General features: G+C 40.5%; 1 protein-coding gene across 2 annotated transcripts in view; it reads right to left on the bottom strand.

The window, feature by feature from the left end:
- LOC135701176 (zinc finger protein 84-like) overlaps window positions 1-20,334 on the bottom strand; it is a 271,564-nt gene extending 251,230 nt beyond the window's left edge. The window contains exons 1-5 of one of the 2 annotated variants that reach the window (XM_065221933.1): window positions 20,091-20,334; window positions 19,347-20,034; window positions 19,012-19,286; window positions 18,738-18,957; window positions 18,403-18,679 (exon numbers count right to left, since the gene is read on the bottom strand). In XM_065221933.1, coding sequence (XP_065078005.1) covers window positions 18,403-18,679; window positions 18,738-18,957; window positions 19,012-19,286; window positions 19,347-20,034; window positions 20,091-20,241 — 1,611 coding nt within the window. In that variant the 5' untranslated portion in view covers window positions 20,242-20,334. Of the gene's footprint in view, window positions 1-18,357; window positions 18,680-18,737; window positions 18,958-19,011; window positions 19,287-19,346; window positions 20,035-20,090 lie in introns of those variants that run through there. The other variant, XM_065221932.1, reaches the window with a different exon arrangement.
- Between the last annotated feature and the right edge of the window lie 540 nt (window positions 20,335-20,874).

The raw sequence follows: 20,874 nt of genomic DNA, 5'->3' as shown, positions 1-20,874 counted from the left end.
ACCTGAGGTAGGTTTTAAAAACAAACGATCAAACTGACGTTTTTCAGAAAACAAGCAGAGCCGATCTTAATACCCGATCCAGGTTGGAACTGAATAATAAACAAATTCGTTATTAGCTTTATAGAAATCTTCGAAAGAAGTAATTGATTATAAAAGCTGTTACGCCCTAATTCCAGTTCTATCTAGATTTACAACTTTCTTTAAAAACGTCGAGCAGTTCAAGTCTGAGGTATACCCACAATCATATCTTGGAATTCCGGTCTCAAGTACTGGAAGGGAAAAATACCTGGATATGCACGGCGGATGAGAACGACCCAAATTTGAGTTTAGTTCACTCATAATCGCCAAAAGTGCAGGAACTCAGCGATGAGTAAAATTTGTCTCATGTTTTCCCAGGTTTTTCCAGGATTTTCCAGGGAAAAATTCCCGAATTTGAGAAAAGTTCGCCGTGTGCCTTTTCAATGCTTCTCTTTTTCTTGGTGAAGCATCGAAATGATTGGATTCTATTTCATTTTTTGTCCACGCTGAGACTTTCATTTATCGTTGCAGTGTATAGATTTCGGTTCGTTTTATCTTGGTATTTACTACATTCCTCTTCATTTTTCAGTAGCTTCAGGTCAAATATTATCTCTTTTAAAGTCTGCGGTAGGCCGTACGAGGGCGAAAGCTGACATTCGATCATTTTATGTTGGTGTAGAAAATATGTTCTAATGCTCAGAGTCTTAATAAAGTTCATTTTTGACATACTCACGTGGTCCAGTTGCAATATCGATTTTCCATTGCTCCTCGTTGTAATTACAGATGGTGATTTGCCGATTTGCTGAATGTAAGCCACCTTTCAGGTTCAGACCATGCATAAACTGTTTTAGCCCTAATCCGTTGGGGTTACAGAACTGGTGATGAAGGCTGTTTCCGATTATTCGATGGTTCTCAGTTCTGCATCCCGATATGAGAGTTCATATCTCCTATTAAAAATGTTAGTTTTTAGTCTGGAATGTTTTTCGATAAGATAGGGGAAATGGATGTAATGTCGGCCTAAATACCCCTAATTTGGGCCCATACATAAATTCAGCAATCGACTAAATTTTCAAAAGCTTCCAAAAATATCCATTAGTACCGTCCCAATGACGCGTTCATCTAGATAAAATTGATAAATAGCAGATTTTTAGCGAAGGGCCCAATCTTAGATCCATAGGCCAATATTAGAGCCATTTCCTCTACATTGATATTCTGACAAATTATCTGCTTTCTACCTGTGATTTTGATCTTATGTATATCGATATTAATATGACCTTTTTCAAAATATATCGCATAGATACGAACATGAGTTGTGGCTGATCTCCTTTGATATTGCGAGACTATTCAGAACATGTAAAATTGCAGCCACGAGTTGAATTGCCACAAAAATGATTCCTTTGCACATCGTTTTCTTAGAAAGAGAAAGCATAGTATGCTATCTTTCTTTACGCTTCACAGATGGCAGACACGAAGTTACTGCTGCCAGCAGTGATGGAAGTTTCGTTTCGTGTTCGGATGTACAGCAAAAATCTTGAAGCTCAAACTCAACACAGTTTGGTGAGAATTGTAGCCGGGGAGTTTTGTTAGCATGATATCATAGCAACCGTATCACAGCTTGTAACATCATCGGCTGTTGTTTGCTTGTTGAGTTTTTGGTTTACGATACTCAAATGAGATTATGCACATTGGTGAGATTAGATCTTTTGATATTTTCACAACACTGGTATTTGCTCATTTATCTATGCGTTACTTCCACCTTCGCTCGAGCGAAGCACTATACAGTATCTGTCGCTTGAATTCTAGCAGAGTTGCCAGTCTTCTTGATTTGATGTCTTCGATAAAACCCTACTACACAGGACTTTTATTATCCTATGAACACAAAACACAAAAACTTCGCTCACCCGCCACTTCCCGCGTCATCCTCAGTATGCTTGCGAACGAATACAATGAATTTGAGCATCATCTGCATCCTCAGATACATTGCGATTTCAAACCAAAAAATTCAAGGTGTCATAAATACCTGGTTACCGGGTTGCGTATTTTACAAATAATCACAGCTTGCTCTATGACCGGCACAATCGGCACACTTGCGGCATACTGACAAAAAAGATGACCCAAGATTGGTGTGCGGAGTGACCTACCCCTTTGGTACACCACTATTACTGGAACACCTACCCTATATAGTGTTGCTTGACATTTATCTACATTATTACATCTATTGAATACAAGTAGATGTACGTGTAATTGTAATTGTAATTGTTCAGTGTATACACGGTAAGAAAAAAACACTCAAAATTAAGTTAAAAAAACTCAACGTTGGGTTCTATCATTTGAGGTCCGCCGTTGAGTGAATCAGAAAAGCGGCGTTGGTTAAAATTTACTCAACTATTGAGTAATAATAAATGAACTCAAATATAAGTTTATTTTCATTGAGGTTGCTCTTATGCGCCTTTAACCATTTCATTTTCACAAGCGTTGATAGACGAGTGGTCAACACATGGGCCCCGTAATCTCAACGTCCATGGTTCGGTTCCAGTCTGCTCCGTTTTATTATTTTTTTGTCAACTTGGTCATCATGATCAGGATTACTCAAAATTGAGTTTTCTTCTTTAACTTAATTTTACCTAGCCCCACGGAAGCTACGTGATGAGTGAAAGGAACTCAATTTTGGGTACTTTTTTCTTACCGTGTAGGCTGTGTACAACTCACCTTTTGATTATAAATGTCGATAATGCTGAAACTATATGAATGTTAGTGATCATTATTAGGTGTGTGCTGCAATGAAGTAGTAATTGAAGGAAATAAGGTTCTCATGTGGCTTATAGGTAATTCTAAAATAGGTAAATCATGCAAGCACACACCTTTTACAATTCTTATCCTACTTACCAGTTCCGTCCAGTATAAATTGGCTGTTTCCAAATGGCCTAATCCTTTCTGACTGCTTACTCTCTTACGTTTTCTCGTTTTTTTCCTTCTTCCTATTGAAAATCTGGCCGTGTTCCCATTTGTTCTCAGGTAGGTGATATTGGTACATGAGGGGAAGAAAGAAATAAGCCCTGCGCTTCGGTCAGAGAGCATATAGGGCGTCGTTGTGCCAATTTGGTCGTGGCACATTTCGAGTATGAGAGAGTAATTGCAGTTAGATCAAAAGTGCCTGAGAAAAATGCAAATACTTTCGCAGATTACCCGAAGTTGCGATAGTGAAGGTATGATCACAGACAAACAGACATAACACTCTTAAAACCTTCATAGAAATCGTTTTTAACGGTCAATTTAAATGTTTCTTAGTTGGTAGTACCGCCACTTGTGGTGCATATAATCAATTCCCTAGCGTTTGACATTTACATACTACAACCATCTGTTGAGTGTATTGCCCATGAAAGTATATACGACAGATGGCGGTAGGGTTTACAATGATAAATGATCAATGTGTTGTGTCTGCTTGTCTGTGAAATAACATGGAGGTTACTTTAGGATAAAATCAAAACATTGAGAAATATAACGCATCACTTTCAGAAATATTTCACTTCGCAACCGATGAACCATTCTGACGGCCATATAGTACCCAAGTAACCATATAGTCGCAATATAGCTTGTATATTCTTACTTTGCTTGACTATGGTTAGTTGGGAAATCTGATGAAACTGTCACTTCTTGAAACTGATCCCTTTCGAATTTCTTTCATTCTCTTTTCGCACACGGAGCGCTCCGTGGAACAGCGACTTTGGACGTGAGCCTCGTCCCAGAAAAAAGGCGGAATCATATTAGAACCAATCAAGGACGATCTACGGAAGGAAATTGCCGGTGAAGCACGGAATAAAATACGAAGCGTTAGAGAAAAAGTCTAAGGGATTCCAAAAGAAGTAATTGAGTAAAAGAAGTTAGATTGAACACACACACACATGAGGGGAAGAAAGAAATAAGAAATAGAACCAGTTAAGTGTGAGCCGCATGCGTTGGTTAGTCGTTTGGGTCATGGTGTTGTGTTCCCTATTTTATTTGCCTCTGTTCAGCTCTCAGATCGCCCCTTCCCCCCAAACTATTGTGGATGAGAAAAAGAACCCATATTTGGTAGCCTCTCGTGAGCTGCAATGCATAATATATGAATAACAAACAAATCTAGAACGGGGCTTAAACATATAACATTTTCTAAGACTGATCATGATTAATATAGTATGAATAATGACAATTGTACGAAGAAAAGACGATCCCAAAAGAAAGTTCCCTAGCAATAAAACTATTACTCTGTGCTAATATGACTTATTTCAAATTGGGCATCCATACTCAGAAACTATACCCGACCTCAACAAACTGTACCAAAATCAGAACAGCTAACTACTCGGTAAGATTTTGGCATTTCTATTTAATTGTATTAAGCTATCTCATAGAGACCAGACGTCCAAGTTCGGTCAGAAGCTTGTGTAAAGTTAAGTGGAAACGTTGCCGTTACGTAGCGCTAGCATCTCCTGATTTCCTCTATAAATTTATCACTTTCGACCAATTTGGCTTACTTACCTTACCAATCAGGCTAAGGCCTTGTTGTCCTCTGCTGTCCGAAGAAGTCGTCTCCACTCTACTCGATCCATGGCCACAGTTCGCCAGCCTCGTAGTCTGCGAAGGGTCCGCAGGTCACCTTCTACTTGGTCGATCCACCTTGCCCGCTGCGCGCCTCTTCTTCTTGTTCCTGTTGGGTCGCTTTCTAGAACCATTTTCACTGGGTCGTCGTGCGGCATTCTTACGACGTGCTCAGCCCACCGTAGTCGCCCAATTTTTGCAATGTGGACGATGGATGGTTCTCCCAGCAGCTGGTGCAATTCGTGGTTCATTCGCCTCCTCCACGTTCCGTCATCCATCTGCACTCCACCGTAGATGGTACGCAACACCTTCCGTTCGAAAACACCAAGGGCGCGTTGGTCCTCCACGAGCATAGTCCAGGTCTCGTGGCCGTAAAGGACCACCGGTCTAATCAGCATCTTGTAGACAGTCAACTTCGTGCGGCGGCGAATTTTATTCGACCGGAGCGTCCTCCGGAGTCCAAAGTAGGCACGATTCCCTGCCATAATGCGTCTTTGAATTTCTCTGCTGGTATCATTTTCGGCGGTCACCAGTGAGCCCAAATACACGAACTCATCGACCACCTCGATTTCGTCACCGTCAATCTGAACTCGGGGTGGGAGGCTAACATTGTCTTCCCTAGAACCTCTTGCTTTCATATATTTTGTCTTTGATGCGTTGATGGCAAGTCCAATCCGTCTAGCTTCAGCCTTCAGTCTGATGTACGTTTCCGCCATCATCTCAAAGTTCCGTGCCATAATGTCAATGTCATCGGCGAAACCAAGGAGCTGGATGGACTTCCTGAATATCGTGCCACTCGTGTCTATCCCAGCTCTTCTGATCACACCTTCTAACGCGATGTTGAACAGCAGACACGAAAGTCCATCACCCTGCCGTAACCCCCTTCGAGATTCAAAGGGACTCGAGAGTGTCCCCGATACTCGAACAACGCACGTCACTCGATCCATCGTCGCCTTGACCAATCGCGTCAGTTTATCCGGAAATCCGTACTCGTGCATAATCTGCCATAGCTGATCTCGATCGATTGTGTCGTATGCGGATTTGAAATCGATGAACAAATGATGTGTGGGCACGTTGTATTCGCGGCATTTCTGCAGAACCTGCCGAATCGCGAAAATTTGGTCCGTGGTAGCGCGGGCACCCATGAATCCCGCCTGGTATTGCCCCACGAACTCTCTTGCATATGGTGACAGACGGCGGCATAGAATTTGGGAGAGTACCTTGTAGGCGGCGCTCAGCAGTGTGATCGCGCGGTAGTTGCAGCAATCCAACTTGTCGCCCTTTTTGTAGATTGGGCATACGACACCTTCCATCCACTCCTCCGGTAATATCTCCTCCTCCCAAATCTTGGCAATTACCCAGTGCAGCGCTCTAGCCAGTGCTTCACCACCGTATTTCAATAGCTCACTTGGTAGTTGATCTACACCAGTTGCTTTGTTGTTCTTCAGCCGACCGATCTCCTCCTCAACTTCTTGAAGATCAGGGGCCGGTAGCCTGTCGTCTTCTGCGCGTGCTCCAAGGTCTGTTGCCGTGCCACCTTCGTTTTCTGCTGCTTCACCGTTGAGGTGCTCGTCATAGTACTGCTTCCACCTCTCAATCACCTCACACTCGTTCGTGAGAAGGTTACCGTCCAAGTCCTTGCACATATCGGCTTGCGGCACGTAGCCTTTGCGCGAACTATTTAGCTTCTCGTAGAACTTCCGTGTGTCGTTTACGCGGTACAGATTTTCCATCGCCTCGCGATCTCGATCTTCCTGCTGACGCTTCTTCCTTCGGAAAACCGAGTTTTGTCTGTTCCGCGCTTGTCTGTATCGCTCCACATTCAATCACGTGCGGTGTTGCAGCATTCTCGCCCGTGCTGCATTCTTCTCCTCTACTAACAGTTTGCATTCGCCGTCAAACCAGTCATTTCTTCGGTCCGGGATTGCAGTACCTAGTGCCGCTACAGCAGTACTACCTATGGCTGAACGGATGTCCCTCCAGCCATCTTCAAGAGAAGCTGCGCCAAGCTGCTCTTCCGTGGGTAGTGCAACTTCCAGCTGCTGCGCGTAGTCCTGGGCAACTCCGGTGTCCCGTAGTTGCTCAATGTTGGGTCGTGGCGTTCGACTTCGACGTGTGTTATGCACCGTCGAGAGTTTTGAGCGCATGCATACTGCAACTAGGTAGTGGTCCGAATCTATGTTCGCACTGCGGTACGTGCGGACGTTGATAATGTCGGAGAAGAATTTCCCGTCGATTAGAACGTGATCGATTTTGGTTTTCTGTGTGTTGGTCAGGTGATCTCCAGGTGGCTTTGTGGATATCCTTGCGGGGGAAAAAGGTACTTCGAACTACCATACCCCGGGAGGCTGCAAAGTTCACGCATCGTTGACCGTTGTCGTTCGATACGGCATGCAGGCTGTTTGGCCCGATTGCCGGTCTATACATTGCCTCCCGTCCTACCTGAGCGTTCATGTCGCCGATGACGATTTTGACGTCCCGTTGCGAACAGCCGTCGTACACCTGCTCCAGTTGCGCATAGAACGCTTCTTTCTCGTCGTCGGGTCTCCCTTCGTGTGGGCAGTGCACGTTAATGATGCTGTAGTTGAAGAAACGGCCCTTAATCCTCAACTTGCACATCCTCGCGTTGATCGGCTGTCAACCAATCACGCGTTGGCGCATCTTACCCAGCACTACAAAGCCGGTTCCCAGCTCGTTGGTGGTGCCACAGCTCTGGTAGAAAGTAGCCGCTCGATGCCCGCTTTTCCATACCTTTTGTCCCGTCTACACACTTAGATTTTTTTGCCGAGATGGGCACCACCGAGCAGCTCGGCATTTTATTTTGCTGGAAATTCAGCAAAAAATATGTTTGTTAGCTGAGATCTCGGCAAAATTCCCGTTTGTTAGCTGGATCTCGGCAAGTTTATCACTGAGATCCAGCAAAATAATATGCCGACCTGCTCGGTGCTGCCCATCTCGGCGAAAAAATCTAAGTGTGTAGCAAAGTTCCTGCAGTGCTACGACTTCGAAGTTGCGTGGTTGAAGTTCGTCATAGATTAACCTATCGCAACCCGGGAAGCCGAGCGATTTGCAGTTCCATGTTCCGAGTTTCCAATCGTAGTCCTTATTTCGTCGCGTAGGTCTGTGCCGATTGTTCCGATGCGTATTTCTTTCTTCGGTATTTGCAACTTTGTTTTTTTCCAGGGCGGCTTGTTGGGCCTGCCCCAACCCCCTGTCTCGCCGGGGGACCATCGTGCACAGCTCTGTTTAGAGTCCCACGCTGGCACTAGGACGGTGATCAGCCGCTCCTAACATGGAGAACAGACGCCGTTTTGAGCCGCACCTCCATGGTGAGCAGACGCTCAGGTTTGGTGAAGCATTTCCTCTATCACCGTACTATGGTTACCGCGCCAGTGTTCGCGTCGCACCTCTTCACTTTGCTATTGCCGGACTGGCAACATTGCCCAGGCTACGCCAACCAGCTGTGTCCATGTTTCAGCTGGTAGTCTTTTGTTATCATATGACTCGAGGAGGCGTGAAGTAGGAACTTGTGAGGACCAGGGCTAGGTTTTCCGCTCCTTCCAGGTTGTCAACTCACCATTTTGTATGTTGTAAAATAGGGTTTTTATGCGGGAAAGTCACCGTTAGTGACGCTTAAGTCGAATAGGAATCATTACACAAGTTTTTAGAGAAATTTTGGAGCCTCAACGTCTGTTCTCTGTGGCTATCTTATATCGAGCCCTTTTCAATAATTGTAATATGTGAATAATGCAGAACAAGTTTAAAATTGTTCTAGGGCCAAATTGGTTTTGAAGGAAGGTCAAACTACAAACGAACAGCTCAGCTGCTCTGAACTCTATGAAAAGTATGCTTTCCCAATATGGTACATTCTCTCACTATAAACCTGTCATTTCTAGCCTATCTGAACTATTTTATAAATGGAAACCATAAATGGGTTACGCTGCTCCTAAGCGGGCCCTCCGCATCCTATCTCTGTCTTATCTCAAATGCCAATGATTTGAATATATCAATATATACATTGGAAATGACGTTCAATCAAATAAACCCATACCCCACTCACTTGGCCAGGCTTCAGAATCGTCCAGTGGGCAGTGCGCTCTACACTCCAAGTTCCCTTTCTTTCAAATTTACCCCAAATTTTATATTTTACCCCTTTGAGTGTTGATTAATCACAATGAAACATTGTGACAGAACACGGACTTGAGGTTACTAGAGTATTAAATAATATAGGTCCTATTTAGGATTATATCTGAAAAATCCAAATTTGGCAAACGCCCACCAAGTAGATGTACGTGTAGCATTAAAAACGTTCTCAAGTGTCTTTTAGTCCTTAGATGTAAGTGTGCATTACACTGTGTAACTTACGTTTAGTGTCCTTATGCATAGTTCCAGTTCACTTTGGTCGTTTAGCGGCAAATTCGGTAGCTTCTGCACTGGTGTTGCTTTTGGTGAATAGCAGTGGACACAAAAGATATAGGCGACCTACAGAATTTAGCTTTAGTTCACTGCCGATACTCGCATAACTGTCCCATATGAATTTTCATCATTTTTGAGTTAACCTTGAGAATGGTGTTTATTTTCATTGAACTTTAAGAAATCGCACTGAAAATTACATCTTTATATGGGCAAAAAAAAAAACCAAACTAGGTCAGTCCCATATTGAAAGTACCCGCATAACAGTCCCATTTGTCACATAAAAATAGATTGAAGTAAATTTTCATCTGTTAAGGATTGCACAGTCACGTATCGTGATTCTAATATTTTTTTTATTGTTAATGAACTATAAAAAATATTTCGAGTTAGTATAAAGTGCGTGTATTTGATCAAATTTCACTTAACTATGCTTAATTTGCCTTAACGGGTAAACGTTCCCAGAACAACTTTTGCTCCTCTCCGATGAGACGCAACATTACATTAAGGAGCGTGTCCTTACGAGAGGCATCCAGTCCAGCAGGATTATCTTGGATTTATAAAGAGTTTTCCAAAATAAATCCTTCAGCGGTGGCCAGCTTAAGCTGTTTCTTGAAAAACAAAGAACAGCTTTGGAGTTCTCTGTCGCCTGTAACAGAGCCGCTGTACTGCAATTTCAAGCTGCCCTTTTGAATTACGATTCGCCTGATTTTGTCAATGTATGGCCGCTTCTTACATTGGTTCAGGGTGTATTGACTGACGATGAACGTAGATTCAAAAAGATCAGTTACTTGCATATCCAATGCTTCGACACTTTTCTTCGCTTTTCCAACGCCATTGACAAACTCTGGATAGGTAACTGGCGGAGTTTGGCGCATAACTTTTTCCACAGCAGCGTGAAAAGAATCTGCCGCCATGAAAGTATGGCCAGACTCAAAAAATTTGAGGACTATTTCGTTCGTCTGAATTGATGGGGAGTTGACCAACAATATCAAATGAAGAAATACCCAACAAACAATTAAGAGCTCTTATAAAACACCTGAGTTGATCAAACGTTGAATAATAGCTTCCAGAGTTGAACAAGAATGTAGTTGTATTGCCATTTGATTAAAAGTTTTAAAAGCTATTGGAGCACTCTTAAATGATTATTTACGTTCGGTTTAACTATATGCTTTATAAGACCTACGATAACTTTTATAGCACCTTAGTTAAACTGCTTCACAAAAGCTATACAGAACGTCGAATAAACGCATCACAACAAACCATTGGGAGCTCTTATACAACACCTGAGTTGATCAAACGTTGAATAATAGCTTCCAGAGTTGAACAAGAATGTAGTTGTATTGCCTTTTTGGTTAAACGCTTCAAAAGCTGCTTGGAGCACTCTTAAATGATTGTTTACGTTTGGTTTAACTATATGCTTTATAAGACCTACGATAACTTTTATAGCACCTTAGTTAAACTGATTCACAAGAGCTATACAGAACGTGGAATAAACGTATCAAAACAAACCATTGGGAGCTCTTATACAACACCTGAGTTGATCAAACGTTGAATAATAGCTTCCAGAGTTGTACAAGAATGTAGTTGTATTGCCATTTGGTTAAAAGCTTCAAAAACTGCTTGGAGCACTCTTAAATGATTGTTTACATACGGTTAAACTGTTTGACAGGAGCCATAATGGATGTGGAATAAACGCATCAAAACAAACCATTGGGAGCTCTTATACAACACCTGAGTTGATCAAACGTTGAAAAAAAGCTTCCAGAGTTGAACAAGAATGTAGTTGTATTGCCTTTTTGGTTAAACGCTTCACAAGCTGCTTGGAGCACTCTTAAATGATTGTTTACGTTTGGTTTAACTAGGGTATACGTCCCTAACCTCGGTCTAATATGCAGCCATAGATTACGTTTTTAATCATAACTCATCAATTAATTTACCTGCAAACGATATTCTACTGCTAAATGGTATGCTTAGATATGCTTATCATGTCGTTTGCTATCAGGAACCGCAAAAAGTTGAAAAACTTACTTTTTTTAAGACAAAAACTCACCAGGGAAATGTATGTAATATCGGTCTATTGTCCCCAAATTGGGTCTATTTATGGATGCAACTTCGTCCTATCCTGTTTGATTCTCAAAAAAAACGCTCTTGGTAACGTTTTCTTATGTATTTTTTTTTATCACTATCACTGTTAACTTAATACTCTTCATTCCTCAAAACATTTCTTAGAGAAAATTTTACGAAAACTACATTAAATCACTCAAGTTAAAAATTAAAAATTAAAAATTTCGCTTATCGTCTTTCGACCGCAGAATATCTAAATCAAAACATTGTGATGTTCATTATACAGATTTGGCAGAAAAAATCTCCCTTCCTGTTCGTTCCTTATCATCCAAATGCAAACCACATTGTTGACGTTACTCTTATTGCTATATGCTGTCAAATGAATTTCATGGGCCAAAGTTAGGAACATAGAAAAGAAATGTGTCCCTAAAGTTGGGTCCATGATTTACTTGTGAAAACGTTGTTAAACAATTAAAATAAACATAAAATATTCAAACAGTAACTGTGAGTTTTACGTCTAGTGTGTATTATCAGGTAATTCCATTCAATAAATGCCATAATCAGGCCATTTGATGATCGTCAGTGCAACCTTCCCATCTTAACCTTAGAAGTCATGGCGGCTAAAAACTCCGAACAGAGTGATATTCTCAACCAGTTTTATTACTTACGAGAGCTGAAAATGTATTGAAATGTTGTGATATAAATTGATTTGTGTGTGGTACACATTTATCAATCATCAGTGATCAATATTTTCCTTATTTTTTGTGTAATATTCCTTAATTAATTATTTATTTGCGTGATAGGCCGAATGAAAGGACTAGACCCACATTACATACCGTAACCCTATATACTTTATAAGACCTACGATAACTTTTATAGCACCTTAGTTAAACCGATTGACAAGAGCTATATAGAACGTGGAATAAACGCATCAAAACAAACCATTGGGAGCTCTTATAAAACACCTGAGTTGATCAAACGTTGAATAATAGCTTCCAGAGTTGAACAAGAATGTAGTTGTATTGCCATTTGGTTAAAAGCTTCAAAAGCTGCTTGGAGCACTCTTAAATGATTGTTTACGTTCGACCAACCACCAACCACAATTTTGTTGCTAAAAATAGCACAAGTGATAGGCACGTTTATATGACCATAAGGCAATGATTATTCGACTGCAAGAGAAGTCACTGAAGATGAGCTTCATATACTTCTCTCATATGTTCAAAATATGTATTCAAGAATAGAGCAGATGGAAACAGAAGCGGCTGGCAATCCGGGATCATGAGTTCGAATCTTGCTTCGAGAAACCCTCGGTGGAGTAGAGGTAAATTATATATATAGGTGTTTATTAATAAATGCAAACATTAATTTAAGACATATATCATATAATCAACGATAACATTTCTAGATAAATTCTCTCAATTAATTATTAGGGAGATTAATTGAAAGAATATCAATCAAAGATTAAACCGATGCTAGTTACTACTTCCTCCATGATCACAGAATGTGAATTATGGCATAATTACATATTTTGTCAATGTGCACCAATAAATTAATCTAATAAAAACTGTACAAGTAATTATTTTGGCGTACCACAACATTTGTTAAATTAATTTTAATCTGTGAATATTGTGAGTACTTACACAACGGTTATTCAGGAGTCATTAAAAAGTGCTATAAACGCTTTTTACCGCTTGCTGTACAATGATTATTTAGGAGTCATAAAAGAGTGCAACAAACGCCTCTCAGGTTCACTCTCTACTAAATTTCAAAGCAGCTGTCAAGAAGTGTCTACAAACGTTGTATACGAGCTTTCACCAAAATAATAAAGCTTGATTTTAAATATGTATCTATAAGCGTTGTATAAAAGTTGCTTCTATCCGGTTGTTAAGGAGTCATTGAAAAGTGCTGTAAACGCTTTTCACCGCTTGCTGTTCAATGATTATTTAGGAGTCATAAAAGAGTGCAACAAACGCCTCTCAGGTTTACTCTCTACTAAATTTCAAAGCAGCTGTCAAGAAGTGTCTACAAACGTTGTATAAGAGCTTTCACCAAAATAATAAAGCTTGAGTTTAAATATGTATCTATAAACGTTGTATAAAAGTTGCTTCTACTCCTATACCGCGTAGATATATAATGCTGTAGTTGAACAGGTTCTCCAAACCAGTGTAAACAAGAGTTTTACAGAAGTTGTAATAAACAAATTGTACAGTTATTATTCAGCATGCAGTTGAATAAAATCACAATGGAAGCGTTTCTTCAACAAGAAATTGATTTTGGGCAAACGTTTTACTGAATACGTTAGACAACACCTTTGTGTTGCAGTTGTATAGGTTCTCCAAACGAGTGTAAACAAGGGTTTTATAAAAATTGTGGTGAACACATTGTGCAATTATTATTCAACATGCAGCTGAACAAAATCAAAACGAAAGCGTTTCTTCATCTGGAAATTGTTACTTGGGTAGTCCCCAATTTTAGTTTTGAGCGGCGCCGTTATCAAGCCAAAATGTTATTTTCCGAAGATTGGCCAAATGGAAAAAGAAGATTGGCCAAAAATGACTCGATGAAAACAGCTGATAATGTCGTTTGCTGACCTGCCTGCTACGGCTTCATGCCACAGGCACGCTAATACTGCGTTGGACTTGGCATAGTTCCCAACTGGAGCGAACGTTTCGTTGAACGCCAGAAGACGTTGGGAAAAAACGATCGTCTTGAAACCTTCAAGTCGGGGTAACTGAATAACCTAAAACGAATATTTTGAAAAAAAAAAATGCTTTTATGTTATTGGAAAATTTCACCTTCTGAAGGTCCACAGCTAGCACTAATTCGTCTGGCTCAACTTGGTCGCCATCTGCGCGATACTGATCACGCGATTCCTTGGCGAGCCTCATGTGCTCTTCATGCTTCGCACAAACAGAGCAGCCACGTCTTCCATCTTCAGTTTTGTGTCCCAACAAATTCTGATGTTGCCTAGCAGCAACGCATGCTTCACATTCTTCGTGCCCGAGTTTAACAATAGAAATGTTCAGCTCTTTCACGACTCTGCAAAAGAATGTGTAGCTCACTTTCATTTCAGGGTGCGCTTCTTGGTACTCTTGGTACATTTGTTTCTCCGTTATATCCGTTGGTAGATAAAGCCTGTTTGGTGCATGTTCACGACGATAGTGTGAAATCGTCGGATTGTACAAGAATACATGAGCTTTTACAGCATTCTTGCGATCAGTGCTTCTTGGGTATTTTCCTTGCATTTTCTGGTTAGCAGATATGTTGCCCTCATCAGAAGGAAGGCACCGATAGATTATATTTCTGGAAATAAATACAATATAAATGTTTAAATGATCTTTTAATAAATAGCTTATATTTCTTACCCGCAATGTTCTCCGTAGCCAACGGTGTTGAGAAAAAATTTCCGGCAAACACGCACGACTCGTTTGTCGGCCATTTCAAACGAGAAAGTATACGAATGCATTTTTACGGGGTTCCTTGAAATCGTGACGGTGTATACTTCTCCTTTTAACAGCAACGCGATCCACCCTTTCGCGAAAAAATGCAGTCTGTCTAGCGATATTTAATTTCCAAAACGCACGGTGAATGTAGGTTCGGTCGTCCTTGGAAACATTGTCCGGACAACCTTTTCGGCAACCACAAGGTACAAGTTTCGGTGGATGAGAAGTACGACGTTTTTTTCCACAACAGCTTTACGTTGTTCTTTTTTCGTTCTTTTACGATTTTTTCTGCGCTGTTCGACAAAATAGCTTCCTTCCGAATCGATGCTTTCACTGGTCACAGAATCCTTTGCAGAGTTGCTGTTATCACCGATAGATTTATCGTCATCAATCTGACCAACAGCTTGCCCATCTTCAATATTTGGACGAGTTAAAAAAAAAAGTAGCTGTGCGGGAAACTTCCGGGTACTGCTCCGATTTGTTGTTCGAGTCAAATCCGTAGAATTCGTCTTCTGAACTCTCACTGTCACCACCGTATATTTTAATTGCTTCAAGAGCTGACATTTTTACCAAACTGTAACTTATCAAGCAACGCGAAAAGTACTAATCCAATGCTAATTTCGAAATGCACTTCTTACGTCTGAGGTAAACAACTCAAGCGATAGTGCGCAATGGGACTGGTATGCGAGTACTTTTGCGCTTGTCAACGAAAGTACTCGCATACCAGTCCCATATGATTTCGGCTCATTTTTCTCGTGATAAACAAAAGTGTTGATTATATTTTAGTTACACACGATATTGTTATGTTGTAATGCAACTAATTTCAGCAGTGGTGCTGTACTTGATAATTAGAATCAACGAGAAAACAACAAATTATATAAATATGCAAAGTTGTCTTTTTCTCAACATGGCGATTTTTCAAATGGGACTGACATGCGGGTATGGGCAGTCACTACAGTTCACTCTAGTTTAGTACACGGATAGAAATCTCCTTATATTGCGCGTTTCACACCAAATTTGACTAATAAGCGCGTTTTCACTTATTAAAAAGTGTGATAAAACTGCAAGTTTACGTCTAATCGTCTTGGTGTCTTCGGTGCACTTATTTCTTATGTGCTCCGAAGACATCAAAACGATTTGACGGAAACGTGCACTTTTATCACATGTTTTGCATTTTTGGGACAGTCCAGTTTCAAATGCAATCAGCAATACCTTTTGGTAAATTTCTATTGCTGATTATTCATAAAATGTATAAGTCAACTAATAAGCAGACGCCTTGCAATAAGTTAATGAAGATCATGTGTCAATTGAAATATATAAGCGGTTACACATACCTTTTATGCATTCTTATAGGACCTATGTGGTTTGTCTTATGGAATGTATAAGCACAAACGAAGTGACAGACGACAAACTGGCGAAGAAATCAATTAAAATAATGTGGTTCGCTGTAATAGAATTTTCTTAGAAGCTTGTGCCATCAGCCACCAGATGGGTTAGTATTTTTGTTTTGATTTGAACATAGTTGATTTTGTGTGCAATATGATCTTTGACAGTGTGCAAAGAGTGTATCATTTCGTCATTTTTTTATGCATTTCAGTTTAGAGTAGAGTGAAAGAGATAGAACCAAAACATTCTAGTACATTTAGTGTTGCCATGTAGTACAATCAACAATCAATACGAAACTAACGATTTTAAATTGGCTCACCACTTTAGTAGCCTATTGGTCCCAAGCAAATCCATTACGTACCCTATTCTAGTCGAAATTCTAGTACTACGCAATGTTTGTTTTGATTCGCTATGAAAGTTTGACAGATAAAATGAGGGGTTATTGGTTATTCCTATTTTTCGAGGGGTGAATCGATTAGCTTAGGACCGAAGATAGTACCAAAGCTGAGCCACAGCGCTGCCATTTATACAGATTTATCTGTATTATACAGATTTTTTAATCTTAATACAGACCCGATACAGAATACAGATTTATCACAGATTTTTAAATTACAATACAGATTTATACAGATTTTTATAAAATGCTTGAGAAAAAAAAATCTATATCAAAATAAGTTATCAAGCAGTTCTCACTAATATCAATATATGTTATAATTTTGATATTCTTCGCATATCTTTTAGCTCTCATTTTTGTTCTGTTAGCCATCAACTCCATCAAAATGAAATCAATTTGAGTTATCAGGAATAATGAAAACAACATAATTCTTGTTTTCATTTTGTCCTCTGCTCGGGAACCTATCAAATTTCCATCGACAATTAATCATGTTATGGTGTTCTTGACAGCATTCACAACCAGAGGACCAACCGCTTTCGGATGCATATGGAGCTGGTAGTAAACGATTTGAGATTGTATGGGGATTTACAGTATTAATTGAATATTTCCAATATAAGCATGTATGTTAAATACAAGAAAAGTGCCCGAGCACATTAAAATGGTACAAATACAAGTACTCGTAAACATTTTACTTGCATTGAAAATGTATTTCGTAAGAAATTGCGGATTTTCTGATATACTGCAAAAATGATTTTACCAGCACTGGCGGGGCGACATCTCTCGACTTTTCGGTATAACTACCACACAAATGATGTAATTAATTGTATTCATCTATATTAAAAATTTCAAACTTTTTTGCATTTAAAACTGCTTATCAGGAAGATAATGAATAGAAACTAAAATCTCCATACATTTTCAAACGGTTTCATATCACTCTTATAAATAAGTACGGACGATATCACAAATGACGAAATTATATCCCGAATGGTTAGTACGATAGCCCGAATAGGTGGTTAAGCACTTTTTATGGTTATTTTGTATGCACTGTATTTGTAAAACAACAAAACATGATTAATTAAGAAAAAAAATCGTTAATACAGAAAATACAGATTTTTTAATAGAGTGGATACAGATTTTTTATAAAACCACCTGGCAGCTCTGCTGAGCCAAAAAGTTGAGCACGTTTCTTCGGGACCTACTAGTCTTAGAGTTACCTCTATGGTTATATCATAGAGGTAACTCTAAGACTAGTTGGTCCCAAAGAAACGTGCTCAACTTTTTGACTCAGCTCTGGTACTCTCTTCGGTCCCAAGCTAATCGATTCACCCCTCGAAACATAGGAAAATCCACTAACCCCTCATTTTATCTGTCAAACTTTCATAGCGAATCAAAACAAACATAGTTTAGTACTAGAATTTGGACTAGAATGGGGTACGTAATGGATTTGCTTGGGACCAATATAGGCTAGTCAAGTAGTGAGCCAATTTAAAATCGATAGTTTCGTATTGATTGTTGGTAATATCACCGGTTGCAAACTAGCCTATTGGTCCCAAGCAAACGATTAACGTACCCCAGTCTAGTCGACATTCTAGTACTACACTATGTTTGTTTTGATTCGCTATGAAAGTTTGACAGATAAAATGAGGGGCTCGTGGATTTTCCTATGTTTCGAGGGGTGCATCGATTAGCTTGGGACCGAAGATAGTACCAGAGCTGAGCCAAAAAGTTGGGCACGTTTCTTCGGGACCTTCTGGTCTTAGAGTTTCCTCTATGATGTCTCTATCTGCTGGAGATTTTGAGTTATGAAGCGTTTTTTTTATAGAAGGACATAAACAATCAGTTTTTTTGTAAATATTTCCGAAGTTATTTGTTTTAGATGACAAGTTATACAAGTCGAAACAAAGGACAATGCAATAATCTGTAACATGCACATAAATTCCTAAACTACTTAAACTACAATCAACAGAAATAAAAGTTAATCAATACCTACACCTCTATTCCTTAAGGCTTCTTCAAAACCAACTGTACATGTGGACCAGAATAGTTTCGATTTCCGAACCAACATCTATTTCGTCCGTTCAAACTTTCACAGCGTAGAAAATGTTCCACTCAGAACCCCAATCCACCGGATGGATTCGGGGGAAACACTTTTGTATTCGGTGCCAGCAGTGCCGGCACCGATTCGTGTCCCTTCTCCAGGTGCGTCTTCAGCAAACAGTTGTACGTGAACTGTTGGCCGCAAATGTGGCAAACATATGGTTTTTCCTCTGTATGGATCCGTTGGTGCACTCGGTTCGCTTCGTGCGACTTGAATCGCTTCCCACAGACCTTGCACTGGAACTTACGCTCGTCCGAATGGGCAGTGGCGTGTTTCTTGAGATTGGCCCTGTCGATAGAGAGGTCGATTGATTTCTGAAAAGAAGTTGGAATTTCGCATAACTTACTTTGAATGGAAGCTCTTGTTGCATAGTTCACACCTAAACTTCGGATCCGCGTGAGTAGCTAAATGAACGCCTAGGGCACTTTTCGAACGAAAAATGGAACCACAGATGCTGCATATATCCAGGACCTCCTTTCCGCAACGCTTTTCGTGATGTAGTCGAACGTTGGGGTGGTAGAACATCTTGCTGCAACCCTCCCGCCGACAGGGAATCGTTCGTACACCTGAAATAAATTTGGCAAGTTGGTCTCGTTATTGCGAAATCAGCTCGGGCTCACCGTTGTGCATGTCGGTATGATACGTCAGTTCTTGCTGGCGAAGGAATTTCTTTGGACACAGAGAGCACGCAAGCTCAGGTGGTGGACGTTTATTGAGTTTATAGGTCTCGAAACAGCTCGGTTTGTGCTGCCAGTAGACCGATTTGACCGAAAACCATTTCCCACAACGGCCACAGTAGGATTTATTCTCTCTTTTTACCGGTACAATGCGTTTTGTAGCAGATTCATTTGACTCTGTCGGGTAATGCTTCAACAAGTGCTGCCTTAGAGCCGACCTAAAAAATACAAAAGCTATTGTAAATTGTCTAACAAGCTAACTAAATCATTCAAGTTACCTGTCAGAAAATTTCTCTTTGCAGATTACACACTCCGCTTCCTTAACGTCCTGCTGCAATTCTGCCGAAAGTGCTTCAGTGCTTACTGCCTCCGGTTCAAGACTTTCCTGCTTGGAACTTAGCCCTAAGCCATGAAAAATTTCCATCTTCTGAGAATTATTTGTCTTGCTTTCCTTGATCCGTCCAGCTTTCCTTCCCATCGACTTTGGCTTCAAATCTACAAACTGCGATGGACCCTTATTCCCAGCCCAGACGAATAGCTCTACCGGTCGGGCCAACGCCAACAAACACGACTGCTTAAATTCGTAGAACATGTCGAACATTTTCCTACAGCCCTCACAACACTCCGGATGCCTTTCCGGGGCATCATATTTGCTCAAACCCAAAACAAATTCAATCTTCATCTTCGTTATGATACCTCGCCCACCACTTTCCTGGAACAGTTTCAGACAAAACTGGCATCGGTTATCGGGCTCATTTTCTTCCTTTGACTGTAGCAACAATCGACACTCATCTTGGCCGATGGGGTCCTGCTCGCCATCCACCAGACCCGAATTCCCTGGATCCAAAAGTTCCTCCTTTATTTCCACTTCTCCCTGCTGCAGCAACTGGTTTTCAACTCCGGTAAACACCGTTTCCTGTTTGATATCGATTTCGATTGTCGGTTCCAACGGAAACGAGGGTCCACCTGAAATTGCGCGTAAAACTAAACCAACTACACGAAAATGACAAATGTGTCGTCACCTTCAACAGGTAATTCCGGATTGTGCTGCGGTTCGGGGTTTGGTCCGAAGGTTACCGGTGGAACGAGTAGAGCTGCGGCGGATTGACGAATCTGCCTTTTAACCGCCTCGCGAGCCTTTGCCGCAAGGGCAGCTTTAGTCAAACGGGGCATGGTTTCTGGAGGTGCTGTCAATAACCGGCAAATCGCTTAATATTTAAATACCTATCTATTAAATAATATATTAATTTTATCTGTAAAAACTTCCCCTTTTACAATCGGAAAAACTGTGAAACCTCTCAGGTAAATCCTTGAAGGAGTATGTGGATCTTATGTTTTGTTGACATCAACAACTTCAATGACAACATTTCATTTGGGCGAAACTAGGAACAAATCCCCGAGCAAATCCTTGCTGCCGAATTCTCGCGTCACTTTTCAAATAGACCAATGTAACATATCCACCATTTTGAGAAAATCGAAGTTGAAGTTCAACAGATTATTATCAACAATCAATACGAAACTAACGATTTTAAATTGGCTCACCACTTTAGTAGCCTATTGGTCCCAAGCAAACGATTAACGTACCCTATTCTAGTTGAAATTCTATTACTACACTATGTTTGTTTTGATTCGCTATGAAAGTTTGACAGATAACATCAGGGGTGTGTGGATTCATGCAGAACATGCAGGGGTGAGTGAAATAGCTTGGGACTGCTTGGGACCGTTGTTCTGGTACTGAGTGAGCCAAAAATAATAATGATTTTCTTCGGGACTCAGTGGTCTTAGAGTTACCTCTATGTTATTATC

The sequence above is a fragment of the Ochlerotatus camptorhynchus genome, unplaced genomic scaffold (assembly GCF_037179485.1).
Source record: "Ochlerotatus camptorhynchus isolate MF236.1 unplaced genomic scaffold, CSIRO-AGI_Acam_v1.1 ptg000150l, whole genome shotgun sequence".
Taxonomy (NCBI): Eukaryota; Metazoa; Arthropoda; class Insecta; order Diptera; family Culicidae; genus Ochlerotatus; species Ochlerotatus camptorhynchus.
This window is presented reverse-complemented; position numbering and strand designations above follow the sequence as displayed.